The 16108-nt window shown below is 38.7% G+C and overlaps 1 protein-coding gene across 1 annotated transcript in view; it reads right to left on the minus strand.

Moving 5' to 3' along the window:
* The window catches only part of COL6A6 (collagen, type VI, alpha 6), a 109673-nt gene that overhangs the window by 37326 nt on the left and 56239 nt on the right, over positions 1-16108 (minus strand). Inside the window, exons 23-27 of the mRNA XM_011933683.1 lie at positions 9417-9479; positions 4749-4811; positions 3928-3978; positions 2215-2250; positions 1107-1169 (exon numbers count right to left, since the gene is read on the minus strand). Of these exons, the coding sequence (XP_011789073.1) occupies positions 1107-1169; positions 2215-2250; positions 3928-3978; positions 4749-4811; positions 9417-9479 (276 nt within the window). The remainder of the gene's footprint in view (positions 1-1106; positions 1170-2214; positions 2251-3927; positions 3979-4748; positions 4812-9416; positions 9480-16108) is intronic.

Below are 16108 nucleotides of genomic sequence, written 5' to 3' on the forward strand. Positions count from 1 at the left end.
GGGAGGAGGAAGAACAGTAGGGGGAGGAGGAGTAAGAAGAGTAGGGGGAGGAGAAGGAGGAAGGGAAGGAGGAAGGGGAGGAGGAAGGGGAGGAGGAGGAGGAAGTGGAAGGGGAGGGGGAGGAGGAGGAAGAAGAGTTTCCTGATTTTGTACCCCTAAAGCCTACACAAGTAATATCTATATATAAAGATCGTATAGTTTGTAGAAACAAAAATAGATCAGAGCAAAATGAGCTATGAAGACAAAACTGGAAAACCATTTCAAGTATACATTTTTATCAGACTTTTAAAATTCTTGCTAATTGACATGATGAATTAAGACCAGGCTGCCTGATCAGTGCTGTTCTGAAGAAAAAAGATAATTGCTGTATCAAGAGACAATTATCTTAGGATTGTCTTTTAAAAAACTAAAACAGCATTCTCACTTATACACAGTCTAATATATAGAGAGAGTCAGCAAATGCAAGAAACCCATTCTTAATCCACAGGAACCCAAGGCAAGCCTACAGGATGAACTGTACTGGAGACCTTTGTTCATTCCAAGTGACTCAAACCACTAGGCAATATCTAAGCCCCTCTACAGAATATAGACCTCCTCAGTTACATAGCAAACAAACTTTCTCACAAAGCTCAAGAGAGAACCTCCTTGAGCTAAATGGGAAGACGACCTTTCTGCATATATCTCTATGCAGAATTTATATCTAAAAGTACATTAACAAAACCTGAATAGTGAAGACAAGATGCCAGTGGGCATTAGGTTGCAGTAAACCTGCCAGTGAGACAGGATTAAATTAACTACATTTTGGCAGTGCAAAAACTGTTTTGAATCACAAGGACTTCTTTTAAAAAATCATATTACCAGTGTTAAGTATGGTACCCTGGCAGCTAGAACAGGTGAACTTGCTCACTAAAAGCAAGCAGTTCATGGTTTTTGCACTGGCATTGAGAGATGAATATCCATTCCCCCTTCCCCCAGTTTGCCTTAATAGAAAAACATGCATTTTGCAAGTCACTGGTAACAAAAGACGACTCAAATTACTGTAAATGCATGAAGGAGGACTTCCCAATGTAGTGAGGTTGTCAGCAATTGGAATCTAAGGAGCTTACCGTTTTGCCTCTAGTTCCCTTCAGCCCAGTCTCTCCTGGACCGCCAGGGTCCCCAGTCTCACCCTAAATACATTCATTAAAGTAAAATAGTTATTAAAATCAAACATATACATACTTAATATATGTGCATCTTTAAACTGATTCTAACATGAAGACATTTTTCATATGCATTTTTAAGTCTTCTTTGAAGTGTGTGAGTGTATGTGTTTCCATTTGTGTAACCCTCTACATAGCACACCACATCAGCATTGTTTCACTTTGCTGTCTGCCCAACGAGAACACTGGTTCTTTGGAGAAATGAACTTTGTTCTTTATTTTATCCTCCGACTCTATTATAGGACTTGACATTTTCTGAGTTCAGTAAGGGTTTCTAGAAAAAGTGGTATCTCCAAGGTAGAAGATGTCATTGCTAACTAGTTATCTAAAGATGATTTATAAACATAGTGGGAAAATTGAGACAGGTGAAATCAAGTAACTTTTTCTTTACATTATACTTTTAGTTTTTTGGAGACAGAGTCTTGCTCTGTCACTCAAGTTGGAGTGCAGTGGAGCGATCTCTGCTTACTACAACCTCCGTCTCCTGGGTTCAAGTGATCCTCCCACTTCAGGTTCCTGAGTAGCTAGGACTACAGGCATGCACCACCATGCCCAGCTAATTTTCGTATTTTAGTAGAGATGGGGTTTTGCCATGTTGGCCAGGCTGCTCTTGAACCCCTGACCTCAAGTGGTCCACCTGCCTCGGCCTCCCAAAGTGCTGGGATTACAGGCATAAGCCACTGTCCCCGGCCTTACATTATACTTTTCTTTGAGTAAATAAGAAAATATATATGATAGAGGGAAGGAGTAAATTTAAGGAAAAAAAGGATAAGTTTTCTATCTTTTCATATTAATTAAAAAACTAGAAATACTTTTTAAGTCTTATACTCCTAAACAAATGCATAATCTTAAAAATTGAAAAAATATTGGTCTATTTCCTTCTTCCCTCCTTCTCCCCACAAAGGCAGGAAATTTATTTGTCATTAGCTGTTCTTCTACTGGCCTAGGATACATTTCATAACCTCCAGAAGTATTTCTGACTGATCTCTAGTTACTAGGAAGCATATGGTACCTTAGGTCCACTTTCTCCAGGGAATCCTCCTTGTCCCTGTAATGGACAGGAGGGAAGATTAATACAGGCACACATCACCCAATGAAGTTTACATTGACTTTCATTTTACCTGCGGCCCTCTGTAGTTTTGGTACCTCTGAATTAAGGAAGGGCCAAAACAATTGAAATCTGGAAGTGAAATCGCAGTATTTGAGAAACAAACTCTGATTTATAAGTTAAAGTATTTAAGGGTTTCATCAATATATCATAACTACCTAGCTGGTTAAAAGTATACATCTGAAAAGTTACAACTCGGCTTTCCTTCTTTTGTAACGGCACAGGTGGTCACTTGGCCATGTGTCTCTGAGAAGATCTTAAAACGGATTTCCATGGAGAAATTTGGAAAACCTATGGAGAGTCTAAACTTGATCATTCATTTTAGGGTCCTCTGCTTACCTTACTTCATTCAAAGACTATAATTGAAGAGATTTAATAATCCCTATTGGATAAAAAAAACCTATATAATTAATTTAAAATAAAATTTATTTCCTGATTATAATAAATCCTCAAACATGTATAAAATCAAAAAAATAGAAAGAAGAAAAATCACCAAAATCTTACTGCCCAGAGTGATTATATACATTTTGCTGTCATTTCCTTTTAACTTTTAAAAACACAATGTAACACAATTGGGATGAATGTTTTTTCTGAGTATATTCTAAATTTTTACTTGAAATTGTCACAAAAATTTCTTTACATAATTATAAATTTCATATACATTCATTTTATAGGGTGGCTAATGTTCCAATGCCACAGGCTACTTAATATTTCCCTTCCTGTAAGAGATTAAGGGATTATACTATGGAATATTAACTGTTCTCTGTTCTAATGAACATTTCACTGGAAATCCCTCATTCATTAGTTTTATTTTTCACATTGTTCTAGTTTTTGGTTCTTTATTCTTCCAGATGGCCTCTTGCATTATTCCCATTGGGATTTCACTTGGAATTATGTTCATCCTTCAATATTTGAAACTTTCCAACAAGATCTTGGAATGCCTCTTCATTTATCAAATTCTTTTTTCTGTCTCAGCAATTCACTGTCATAGGTCTCAAACATTTTGCAGACATGATATCCTTAACTGTATTATGTTTTCTGTATTTTGTAATTATGGTGGGATCTTTTTCATTCTGACTTCTTAGTGGTAATTCTTAGTATACAGAAATCACTAGTCTTGGTAAACTTCTCTCTCAGTTCCAGCCACCTAAATATTCAGTGACAATATCAACTTACTATTCTGATGTACAGTTTTATTTTTAAGTTATTGCTTGGCCCAGTACATTTAGAAAACTCCTGCACAACCTCTCACTACTGGCTAAATCAAACATAATAAGAAGAGGACTAATTTTGGAAAGCTTCCCTGAGTAAACTTGAGTCTAGAGCAGCTAAGATTACATGCACTGTTCAGGCTGGAACAAGTCAGACTAGGGCCACACATCACTGCAAAAAAACAGAAAATTTATTTTCAAGTTTCAATTGTTGCCTGCACTTTAAACCATCACATTCTTTTCTACCACATTCCTCACGGGATATCAGCAAATAAATTATCAAAATATATTTCTAACTGTCCAAGATTGCCTTATTCCCTGCTTCCCTTTTTCTCTTAAATGTGGCAAACAAAACCAGCAACAAAAAATAAATGGAAACATCCAGCTTCCAGCAGATGTGACTTACCTTTGCTCCTTTGCGTCCGACACTACCATAACCTGGACTGCCATCATCGCCCTGTAAACAGAGCAATTGATTACCAACATCCCAGACTACAGATAGAGACAGGCTTATTCCTCAACAGGACAAGATTGCCAGCTTTTTGGTTTGATAAAGGAAAACCAGGACACAGGATTCTACTTCTGGGGCTGACCACCAACGTTTTATGATAGTAGTACTAACGGCAATTGCTAGTAACAGATACAGACAATGCACTGTCCCGAGGTATTCCCATCTGCAAGCTGGGAATAATAATTATACCTACTCATATGTTGTTATGAGGATTACATGAACAAAAAATCAGGCATATAATAATCTTTCAGTAAGGGGAGATAGTAGTATTACCTCTCCCCGATACCACTTGGATTTTAATACCATTTTTGCTTTGCTAGACAAAAACAAGAAGTAAATGCCCCGGTATTGGCTACTGTCTGACCCTTGTAGAAACCCTGAGCAATGGGGGAAGGATGGAATGGATTTCCGATGAAGAGGCTCTGATAAAGGAAAGGTTGGGAAAAGGGTTATGGGATTGCTGAAGACAAGTTTTGTTCATTTTACTATTTGGCTTCAAGAGCATTCTGGCCATGATGTTTGGCACCTGGGGAATTGCCACGTTGGGAAAGCTGGCCAAGGAACTAAGATGAGGACAATATCCCTCTTAATTTCTAGAAAACTATAAAACTTCATCAGGATCGTATCCTTAAAACTCTCTTCAGAGAACCACGCTAGATATCTACTGAACTAAAAGATTCCAAGAACCAGATGAAAACTAGTGACAAAATACAAACCTGCAAGCCACGAGGACCAGGAAAGCCAATAGCTCCTTTTTCTCCCAGATCTCCAGGTTCTCCCTGTTAAACAGAGATTGTTTTTAGGTTGGAAATTAGAATAGAAATGATGGCACTAATTCAGTTCACCTGTGTGGATCACGCACAACAATGGGTTTGTGCCCAGAACTGTGTGTTGTGCAAGTGATACAAGAGGAAATGCTGTTGGTCAGGGAGGTGTCCTCCATTGATTAGTGAAGCCTCAGCAAGCATGATTTATTGTTTAGTGCAAGTTGCCATCTTAGCAGCTCAATGCCATGAAGATGAGTCAAGAGAAAAGCTCTGTACTGTTTTTAAAAAAATAACAAAATCGTTTCCAGGATGATTCATGCAAATCATCTGGCCCCTGCAAAGATGGCAGACTGATTAATCTAGTTTTAATATTCTGAGGGGGAATCAAGTTAACCAAAGGAGCATGATATCCTGGCAATAGCTGCTAACTTCTGACTAGTAGAACATTTACTGTGGGTTATTAATCAATCTCAGTATTATGTTGAGGGAAGTTCAGCTACATGGGAAATCAACACAGGTTTACAGAGGAAGGTTAACTCCTTTTTATTAAAAGGTAACAATTTTAATTTTGGAATAGTTTTAAATTTACAGAAATGTTGTGAACATAATACAGAAAGTTCCTATATATCCACATCAATTTGCCCCTATTTTTAACATTACATTACACTAGTTGTATTTGTAGGGTACATTTGTCACCACTGAATCAATACTGATTTATTATGATTAACTAAAGCCCATACTTTATTCAGATTTTTTCTTTTTTTTTTTTTTTAACCTGATACTCCTTTCCTATTCCAGGATCCCATCCAGGATCTGCATGGTATGTCTCCTTCGGCTCCTTTAAACTGGGACTGTTTCTCCACCCTTTTTGATAACCTCGACCATTTTAAGAAGTATTGGCCAGGCATTCTGTAGAATGTTCCCCATTGCTGTTTTTCTGATTAGACTGGGCTTATGGGTTTGGGGGAGGAAGATTACACAGGTAAAAGGCCATTCTCATCACATTATATTAAGGGTATATATAATCAACATGACATCACTGTTGATGTTAACCTTGATCTTCTGGTTGAGATAATGGCAGTCAAGTTTCCCTAATGCCAAGCTACTCTCCATCTCCCTCCCCTTCTATACTGTACTCTTTGGAAGATAGAGTGTGCAAGTGTGTGCAACCTACACTTAAAAGATGGGGAATGAATAAATCTTTTTTAGGGACAGAAAAGCAACATAAGGGAAAATGGACAAGTGACCACCAGCACTGCTCTGGAGGCGACGAAGAACAGGATTATATGAAAGGGAAGCAGGAGATCATCTGCCTTGATGCCTTTTAGTACAGTTGTTCTCAAAGTGAGATGTGGGGACCACCTGCTGCATCCAGGGTTCATGTGTCAAGAAAATTCTTGGATCCCATTGGATTAGACTCTGGTAAGTGGAACCCAAAATATGTGCTTTTACATAAGCTCCCCTCTGATTCACATGCACACTAAAATTTCAGAATATCTGCCTTACGGTAGGGAAACAAGGAAAGTCATATGGTTTGTCTAGGGCCACATGGTTGGTTATTGGTAGAGACAAGTGTTGAGCCCAGGATTAACTGCCAGGTTACTTGCCTCCTGGAAATCTGAACTTACTGGAGTAAGGTAGGGGTAAGTGTTTGAGGTTTATCTCAGTGAATCATGAGTCCAGAGTGCCCAGTCCACCCTAGGGCAGTACAGAGGATTTGGGTTTTCTTTGGGGCACTTGCCATCTAAATTCTTGACTACCCCCCACCCTGGACCCCCCACCAAGTCTTTTGTATTAATAATGATCTTCTAAGGCACAACTTCCCTCCTCCTGTTTATCTACTTCCCCATGGTCACCTCCATCCTACTCCAGGGTCCCCTTATCTATGTCTACCCCTGGTAAGAGAAACTTTATTTTTACCGGTGACAACACTTCCCCTAGAGCCTTCTTCAGGGGGCAGCATTGTCTTTGTTCCAAACTTTGATTTCCTGATTACACGCCATATAATGCTATACTACATGCCATAGAAGTCCCTTCCTTTTGCAGTTGATTGTTCTTGTCATCCACTTATCTTGTTACATCCTCCAATTAACTGTCTCTGCAACACTCAACTGCTGGACTCCATCATATTAGCCTTGAACAATTCTTCAGTACAAAGTTAACCCCTTTTCTTATGCCCTCAAGCTCATCCTCTTTGCCAAATTTCTCTGTTAATCATCTACTCTGTCTACTCTTTCTTACATTTTCAATCTCCTCTTTTCTCCCTGGCTTTCTCCTCTGATTATAAACATGCTGCTCTCTCCTGTCATTAAAAACAAACCAATATCCCACATCAACCTTTCCTAGACCTTGCCAGTATCAGTAGTCTTCCTCTTCCCCTTAAAGGCCTAAGTTTTCCAAAGAGTAGTTTACAGATTTTAATCCATTTTCTCCTCACACATTTCTTGGTCCTTTGCAGTCTGTCTCCCTTTCTCTCCTCTCAATTGCTGCACTTTTGAAACTGTTCTTTAGAATGTCTTAGCCACCAGATATCATGGCCTCTCCACTCCTCCCCTCCTTAACTTTTCTTTACCAGTTGATACTCTTCACCTCCCTTCTTGAACTCTACTCAAAATCCAGTGTGCTTTTTTGTTTTTTTTTTGTTTTTTTTTTTTTGAGACGGAGTCTTGCTCTGTCGCCCGGGCTGGAGTGCAGTGGCCAGATCTCAGCTCACTGCAAGCTCCGCCTCCCGGGTTTACGCCATTCTCCTGCCTCAGCCTCCGGAGTAGCTGGGACTACAGGCGCCCGCCACCTCGCCCGGCTAGTTTTTTGTATTTTTAGTAGAGACGGGGTTTCACCGTGTTAGCCAGGATGGTCTCAATCTCTTGACCTCGTGATCCGCCCGTCTCAGCCTCCCAAAGTGCTGGGATTACAGGCTTGAGCCACCGCGCCCGGCTGCTTTTTTGTTGATTTTCCTTCCTTCCTAATTAATTGTCTTGTTTCCTCTTGGACTTCTTACAAAGAGGCATCACCAAGAGTTATTTTTAATCCAAATGACTCTGAAATTTACATATCCAACTATACCTAAAAACCCTTTCCTCTATCCCCCCAAGTGATTTTCTTTCCTCTTAAACTCACTCTTCCTAATGACTTTCCTATGTCTGTGATAGGGTTACCCCTCATATACGAAGCATCCAAGTCATCTAGCCCACTCCTCTCTGCCTCAGTCCCCTATTGGAAGAGTTCTAAGGAATCATCACAAGTTAAGTCCTCACCCTGTTAAGTCACCTAATCACTATTTGCCTTGGAGACTATAAGAGTGTACCAACTGTTCTCCTAGCTTTCAATCTCTCAGGCTTCATAATATTTATTTGAGATGGAGTCTTGCTCTGTCACCCAGGCTGGAGTGCAGTGGCAGGATCTTGACTCATTACAACCTCCACCTCCTGGGTTCAAGCAATTCTCTCTGCCTTAGCCTCCTGAGTAGCTGGAATTACAGGCATATACCACCACACTTGGCTAATTTTTGTATTTTTAGTAAAGACAGGGTTTCACTATGTTGGTTAGGCTGGTCTGGAACTCCTGACCTCAAGTGATCTGCCTGGCTCAGCTTCCTAAAGTGCTGGGATTACAGGGGTGAGCCACCACACACGGCCTAGGCTTCATAATATTTCTACACTGAATTGACTACTTAAAATCTTCCAAAAGTCTGGCTGTGTTCATCCACTCCATTCAAAAGTTTTAGATAATACTGTGCTGGCCACTGAATAAATTCACCACAGTCTCTCTAGTTGTTTTTGTCCTGCCAGACAGGATCATTTTTCATGCCTAGGTACCTCCTCTTTCAGGATTTTCAGGCACAACCTTGTGCCTTCCTTCACACGTTTTTTTCTCATTACAGTCCCCCCATTCCCTTCTCTGCTTGCCAAAATTTTTATCATCTAAGTTCTACTCAAAGTCTGTATTTTCTATGATGCCTCCTTTCCCATCCCAGAAATACTTCTAATAATGCTATTTAAACCTCCATTTTAGCCCTTTATCTCTATTTCACATCATAGATTGTTATGAAAATAGTCTTTGGGGTTGGTTTCATGTCATATATATTATGCCACCCACGAATTCATTTATTCAATATTTACTAAGCACATATTACATACCAAGCACTGTTCCAAGCATGGAGGGTACAATCAATGACCAAAACAAAGATGTCTCTCCTGGAGCTGATTCTTCAGCCCAACTGAATGCTCAGTATAGTGCCTTGGTCTTAAAGGCCTTTGGTCTTACCAAAAGTTTGTGCAAATAGAGGAAAGAAAGGAAGTAAAAAAAAGAGGTGGCGGGAGGAAATTAAGGGATTGGAAGAGAAAAATGAAGGCCTGCCCCAGAATATCCCTTGTTTCCTGAGATCCCTCAGCTCCAATAGGGTGTATCCCTCCCCTCTGAAATTACACTGAGCTGGAATCCCTGATCTCATCCAGGTCCACACCCATGTCCTTAGAGGTTGCTGGCTGTCTAAGAATCAAGCCAGGGTTTAGGGACCAGAAAATGTGTCCTCGTTTGTGTTGAAAGGGCTCTGGCTAATATAAGAGTTCTCTTGAGCAGAAAACCTCCACTTTGGTGAGTATAAAGAATGTGACCTACTTTATTTCCTTGGCTTCCCAAATGGCCTTGATTCCCTGCCTCTCCTCCAGGTCCTGGAGGTCCCTGAAACAAAACAGGGGGATTGCAAATATAGCAAAACATAAAGCAACTTTCCTTCAGACCCTTTCTTTGTCTTATAAGAGGAAAATGAACCACAGATGAGAGAAGAGTTATGGTTGCATCGATTCTTGCTCTGAAAAAAGCATTGTCACCATCAAATAAAGACTAGTAAATAAAAGAAAATTAATAAAGTAATTCATGCCAGATGTCTAAAGAATTGTGCTTCCTTGTGAGTTTTCTCTTCCAAAGTGATTTCAGGTTGTTTTGCTCTAAGAACAGATGTTGTTAAAATGCTTAACACTTAAAGAAGTCATTCCAAATGACATTTGCCTTGAACTATAATCCTTCTTGTCCTTTGGTAGAAAAGACTGGCTTTGGTAGAAAACATTTTTTGGAAGACAAAATGATCTTTACTGGAAAATCATATGATATGTATATTAGAAAGCTCAAGAAACTTTACTAAAATAGTGTTCATAAGATATGTTTAGGTAGTATGAGATAAATATTCTGAAATAATTTTCTCTTTCCTAGCGATAAGTTAGAAAAATAAATGTAAACAAATTCCCACTTACCAAAAGAAGAAAAAACCTGTAAAATGCTTAGAATAAATTTAACAAGAAAGATGCAAAACCTAAAGAAAGCAAGTCTTAAGATCTTATTGAAGAACATAGCAAAACTTAAACAGATGATAAATATAACACCAATCTATATGGAAAAGCTATTAGATATAATGGAAGTAAGTCCTTCCAACATTCTAGAAAGCATATTTCATTGGAACAACTTTAGACTTAACATTTTAAAATACCAATTCAGAGATGACACAACTGCCTTCCCCTGTTATTAACACTTAGAATCAGATTTTTCCTTTGGGATATCTAAACATATGGTAAGAGAAATCTCTTTTGGTAAAACTGTTTACAGGTATTTGTAAATAATCCCAACCCCAGTGAGCTGAAATCATTTGCACAGTTTTTTTGTCGTGGTTGTTGTAATTTAAAAGTAAATAAACCAACCTCTGTGTAATGAACATGATACTTGCAAATTTATTTCGTTCAGAACAAAAATACAGTAACATTAACATTTTCATCTTTTAAAAAATTTAAAAAGCAATACATTGGACATAAAAAACTTCCTAATAGGAAGGATTGTTGAACAATATACTGGTTACTAACAAAGATAACAATCTTTCCATAATACCTTATGTCTCCCCCTTCCTTCATCTTTAAAGAACATTTCATTATTGTCAGCCTCCATAGATAGCTCTCCACCCAGTCCCTTCTAACTTTCACTGCCACCACCACATGGAGCTAACTCCTTTGACTTTCATGTTCAGTCCAGTTGACATTTTTTTGCTCTCACCTTTTTTGAGTTTGATCATGTGTTCTTTGAAACTTTTCCCTTAACTTCTGTCACACCAAGTTACCATGGTCTTCCTGGTACCTCTCTAGGCTCCTCTCATTAACCTTTGAAGGCTCCCCTTATTCTATTTGCCTTTTAAATTCTGCGTGCCCCAGGACTCCATCCTCTGACCTTATTTTTCTAACTTTACCCCCTCTTCCTGAATGGCACCCCTATGAATTCACAAACCACTTCTACACAATGACTCCTAAATACATGCTCTCCTGTCCCAACCACTCAACTGAACACCGGAGCCATGTATTAAAAGGCTGAGTAACATAGCAAGACTCTATGCCAAAAACCAAAACAAAGCCCAAGAATTAGCCAGGCATGGCAGCACACACCTGTAATGCCAACTACTTGGGAGGCTGAGGCAGGAGGATCACTTGATCCCAGAAGTTCAAGGCTGCAGTTAGCTATAATTGTGTCACTGCACGCCAGTCTGGGTGATAGAGTGAGACTCTGTCTAAAAAAATAAATAAAATTCCCATTGGACATCCTATTGAATAGAAATGGATTCTCAAAACCATCATATTTACCCTAAATCATGCTTCCAGTCTCATTTTCTTTTCATAAAGGAATAGTATCACCCTTTACTACCATTGAGACCCATGCCAGAAACCTGAGAATCATCCTAGACCCTTCCACTACCTCACTTCTCAAAACCCCTCAGCTACAACCCACAGTAGACTCTGTCTACTTTCTGTACCCCTCCTTCTTGCATTCCCATTACTTGCCTTCAGGCCCATTTTGCATCCTGCCTAAATTCTTGGCTCTCCTAGCTGTAGCCAGGTCTTCCTGTAATCCATTCTCCACCGTTTTTAGAGAGAGATTTAAAATGTCAGGCTCATGTTACCACTTTGTCTGAAATTCTGACTATCTTTCAGAATAAAGTTTAAGGTCTTCTTAATATGCAAAATCCCTCAAAATGTTGGATTGTATGCCTCTGGAGCCTCATTTTCTATGACTACTTCCATTGCTTTATGTTCAGGCACATCAAAGCAAGTGATTCATCAAATGTTTGTCTTATGTCTCCACAGTCATGCAAATTTTTCCCTTAGCTGGTCCATTTTTTTCCCTCCAAGGAGAGGTACAATCTCCCTCCTCTGAAAAATCCTACTTTTAGCATCACTGTTTCAGGAAGAATACCCAAACTTCTTGGCTGTGTTGGGTCTCATGCTTGTCCCCCAGATTCCTCTACTCTGTATGTAATTGTTAGTGTATTTCTCTCTCTCTCATTCCTTAGAGACTAGACTGTATACTTCTTTAATGGGCACATCCTATTAATTCATATCTCTGGAGCATCATAGGCTACCTAGGACCCATCAACCCATCCATTTATCTACCCAGGAAAGATTCTCAAGAGAGATGAACTAATGTGTTTAATTAGCTGGTTTTCCATATGAAATTTTCACGCACTGTACAAAGAAGTAGAGAGATTCTAATTGTCCTGAAAAGGTATAAATTGGAAGATCTGTCTAGAAGTCTACTCTTCATTCTTCATCCCAACATAAATTCTGAAACAGAGGATGATTATGATTTGGGGAGATTATTTCATGTGTAGTTACTTGAAACACACACAAGCGCAATGAGAGATATCCTGTTTTAAGAACTTTCAAAATAAAAAAATGTCTTGGATGAGTAGATGGTTGGATAAATACAGGACTTTGCCATTAGAGAATCAGAAAACCTGATTCTGTTTCCTATGCAGGATCTTGCAAAGTACCAAAGTGAGGTTTGTGACTTAGGTGAATAGGGCTTAAGCTTCAGTGAATGGTTACCCAGATAAATCACCTGCTCAAATACTGCTGGTTAGACAAGGAATCACACTGGTGGATTCTAAAAGAAAGACAAAAAAGTTATCGCCCCCAGAAAGATATCAAAGAGTGAAAGAGCTTACTTGACTTGAGATCAAGAATAACTATGGAGGGTTAAGAGAAGTTTAGGGCATTTAAAGGGGAAGGGCATTAGCTAGAGATCAAATCTTCATTGGCTTTGTTGTAATGGCTGCCTTTTATTGAGCATTCACATTTTGTGCAAGGCACTGTGCTGAGTGGAAAATAAATACAGTCTTCAGTTCTTACAACAACACAGTGAGATGCCTGTTATTAACCCCATTTACTGATCAAAAACAGTTTCTCAAGGCATTCACATCCAAATTGCTCAGTTAATAAGAGGATTAGATGGGAATTGAACCTAATTGTATCTGACTCTAAAGACTAAAATCCCAGTCACTATGCCTGCTGCTCTGAGGCCCTTGTGTGGGACAGGATTCCCAAACTCTTACCATCCATGCATTAGTCCAGATTGGAGTTCTAAAAAATGTGGTTCTCCAAACTTGATGCATAAGGCTGGGGCCACATCAAACCTCCAAAAGTGGGACTTAATTGTCCCACTTTTTTTCTCATGTTGAGTTAGTTACAGAGCCCTTGGTAACCACAACTGCTTTAGTGTTAAGCAAGGATAGGAAAGAAGTGTTTCGAGGTTAATGATTTTTTGAAAATTGTGCTTAGCACCTTATCAGAAGAGACTGCACTTGGGAGTTTAGGTTTAATGGTTGGGGCACTGCCAAGGACACCCTGACTTTGGATTAGATAAGGCAGGGCAGGTAGAAGAGGTACAGTGTCTTCCCACACTTAAAAGGAATCCTTGTCACTTCTTTTTATTTGTGTGGGGGAAATGTATGAAAACTCACAATGAACAAATATCAAGGTGGAAAGAAATAAGGAGATCAAATGCTCAGCTTCTTTAAAAGTTAGATATCAGCTAAGTCTGAGAAAACAAAAATCAAGAGGCCATTAAAAAATGGTGAGCTAATGCAAGAAAAAACCCCAAAACATCTGAGATGTCAATCTTGACAGTACTAGTCCTTAACCTTAACTTCTAATACTTCTCCGTGCACTCTACACTCCAACCATATTGAGCCATTTGTAGTTCCCAAAACTCACCTTGAGATCGCTGTGTAACTTGGTTCTGTCCTTCCGAATGCCTGCCTTTACCTTGGTTACCCGGAAAACACCTGCTCATTCAGCAAAACCAAATACACTCATCTCGTTTAACTCCATCCTTTACCACATCACTCTACTTTGAGTATAATTCTCTTTTAACATTTAGCACATCACATGGCAATTGTTTGTTTGTATGAACCTCCTTTATGAGATTGGGTATATGTGAGGCTAGAGTCTATACCTGATTCATTCTTGTATCCTAGAATAGGGCCCAACACACAAGCAGCACTTAGTAAATGTTTGTTAAATGAGTAAAAGGAATGGTTAATGGACCACCAAACTTAGCTTATACAGAATGATGAAACTTGTTGACTACTACAGGTTACATATTGTTATATTACTATCATGGTCTTTCCTGGAATGGTGACCTGCATTCTTTGAGCCCTAAAATACCCCCATTAAATTGGGTATATTGATACAATATAGTAGTAATAACAAACACATAGAGCTTATGACTGCATGCAATTTTCTAAGCACCTACATATATTAAATCCTTTAATTTTCACAACAATCCAATGAGGTAGCTACTATTACCATCCTTATTATCACAGCAAAAAACTGAAGCACAAAGCAGTTACATAAATTCCTCAAGGTCACAGAGCTAGTAAGGTACAAAGTTAGGAATCAATCCTAGGCAGTCTGGCTGCAGACTGCATACCATTTACCACTATGCTATGCTTTCTAAAGACAAAAAGAGAAATTCTACTCTGGACTCCCAATTGCATTGAACATCCCAAACTTTCTTGATATTGTACAAGCCACTAGTGATTCATTCACCAAGAAAGCATAAGTATTCAAAAAATAATTACAGCTTCAATTGAAATTTGTACTTCTGTGTCTGATTTTCCATTCTTTTTTTTTTTTCAGGTATTGATTAAATTAGAATAGGACCTTAAGGTAAACCAAAAGGGGAATGAAGGAAGGTACAGAAGAATACACCATTCCTTTCAAAGCTCTTTCTTCCTTTTCATTGTGCCATGGACTATACTCTTTTGTATCATAGTCACATACTTGGCTGGATTAGCACACATGTGATTTATACAGAATGCCAGTTAATAAGCCTTCAGAATATTGTCAACAGAAATCACATCTTTTCCTAAATGTATATCCTAAGAGAAACTTCAAATCCTGAAATTAGAAAGCACTGATGTTATTCTACTCCAGTGGCTGGTCCTTGTGTGCTGTAAAACAATATGAAACTTATGGCAGGGGATTTATAGAACCAGTAAAGAATAATACTCTCTTGTATATCTGATTGTGTTAGTCTCTGTGGCTTTCTTTTGGACACAACAACGTTGTGACCCCATTCATCCATGTCCTGAATATAAAAAATTGTAAACATCTTTGAAATAGCATTTTCACTGTATTGACAAACGTATTTCAAGAAAACCAAGCATAGAAAGAAAAACCATGTTTGCCAGCCAGAAAACTGGAAGACGTAGACTAGAGAGAAGTGGTACCTTCTGACTAACTCTGACAATGCCAAGAGGCTGAATGATTTATGGCCTTGACCAATCTCGCCAAAGCAAGATTAAAGGGTACTCATTCACAGACGTGCTCTGCACAGCCATGTGGATGCAATTTGTATTCTAGAACAAGAGAAATACCAAGACTTTTGGATTTCCACCCACTCACATCTCCATATTTTATATAAACAGATGAGATAACCACATGATATATGTTTTTCTTGGCATTTCCATCTTTTAAAAATTTCAATTTGTGGTATCAGCAAGCTTTTATTGATTCAAGGATATGAGTGCGAAATAGTTACTTTCATCAAGTTATTTATACCATGACATTTTAAAGTTTTTATGCTTTTTGAAGAAGCAACTTCACAAGTAATAATTAACATGCTTTAAAACAGTGTCATGACAGTATTAGGCAGGTCATCTAGGCAGAAATTTAAGAAAGATATTTAGAACCTGAACTCAACACTTGATTTAACAGACATATACAGAACTCTCCACCCCAAAACAACAGAATATCCATTCTTCTCATCGCCACATGGCATGTACCATAAAATTGACCACACAATCACACATAAAACAATCCTCAGTAAAGTCAAAATAAGATCATATCAACTACACTCTTGGACCACACTGAAATAAAAATAAAAATCAATGCTAAGAAAATCACCCATAATGGTTGAACTAGTTTACAATCCCACCAACAGTGTAAAAGTGTTCCTATTTCTCCACATCCTCTCCAGCACCTGTTGTTTCCTGA

Source organism: Colobus angolensis, unplaced genomic scaffold, assembly GCF_000951035.1.
Source record: "Colobus angolensis palliatus isolate OR3802 unplaced genomic scaffold, Cang.pa_1.0 Scaffold129, whole genome shotgun sequence".
Taxonomy (NCBI): domain Eukaryota; kingdom Metazoa; phylum Chordata; class Mammalia; order Primates; family Cercopithecidae; genus Colobus; species Colobus angolensis.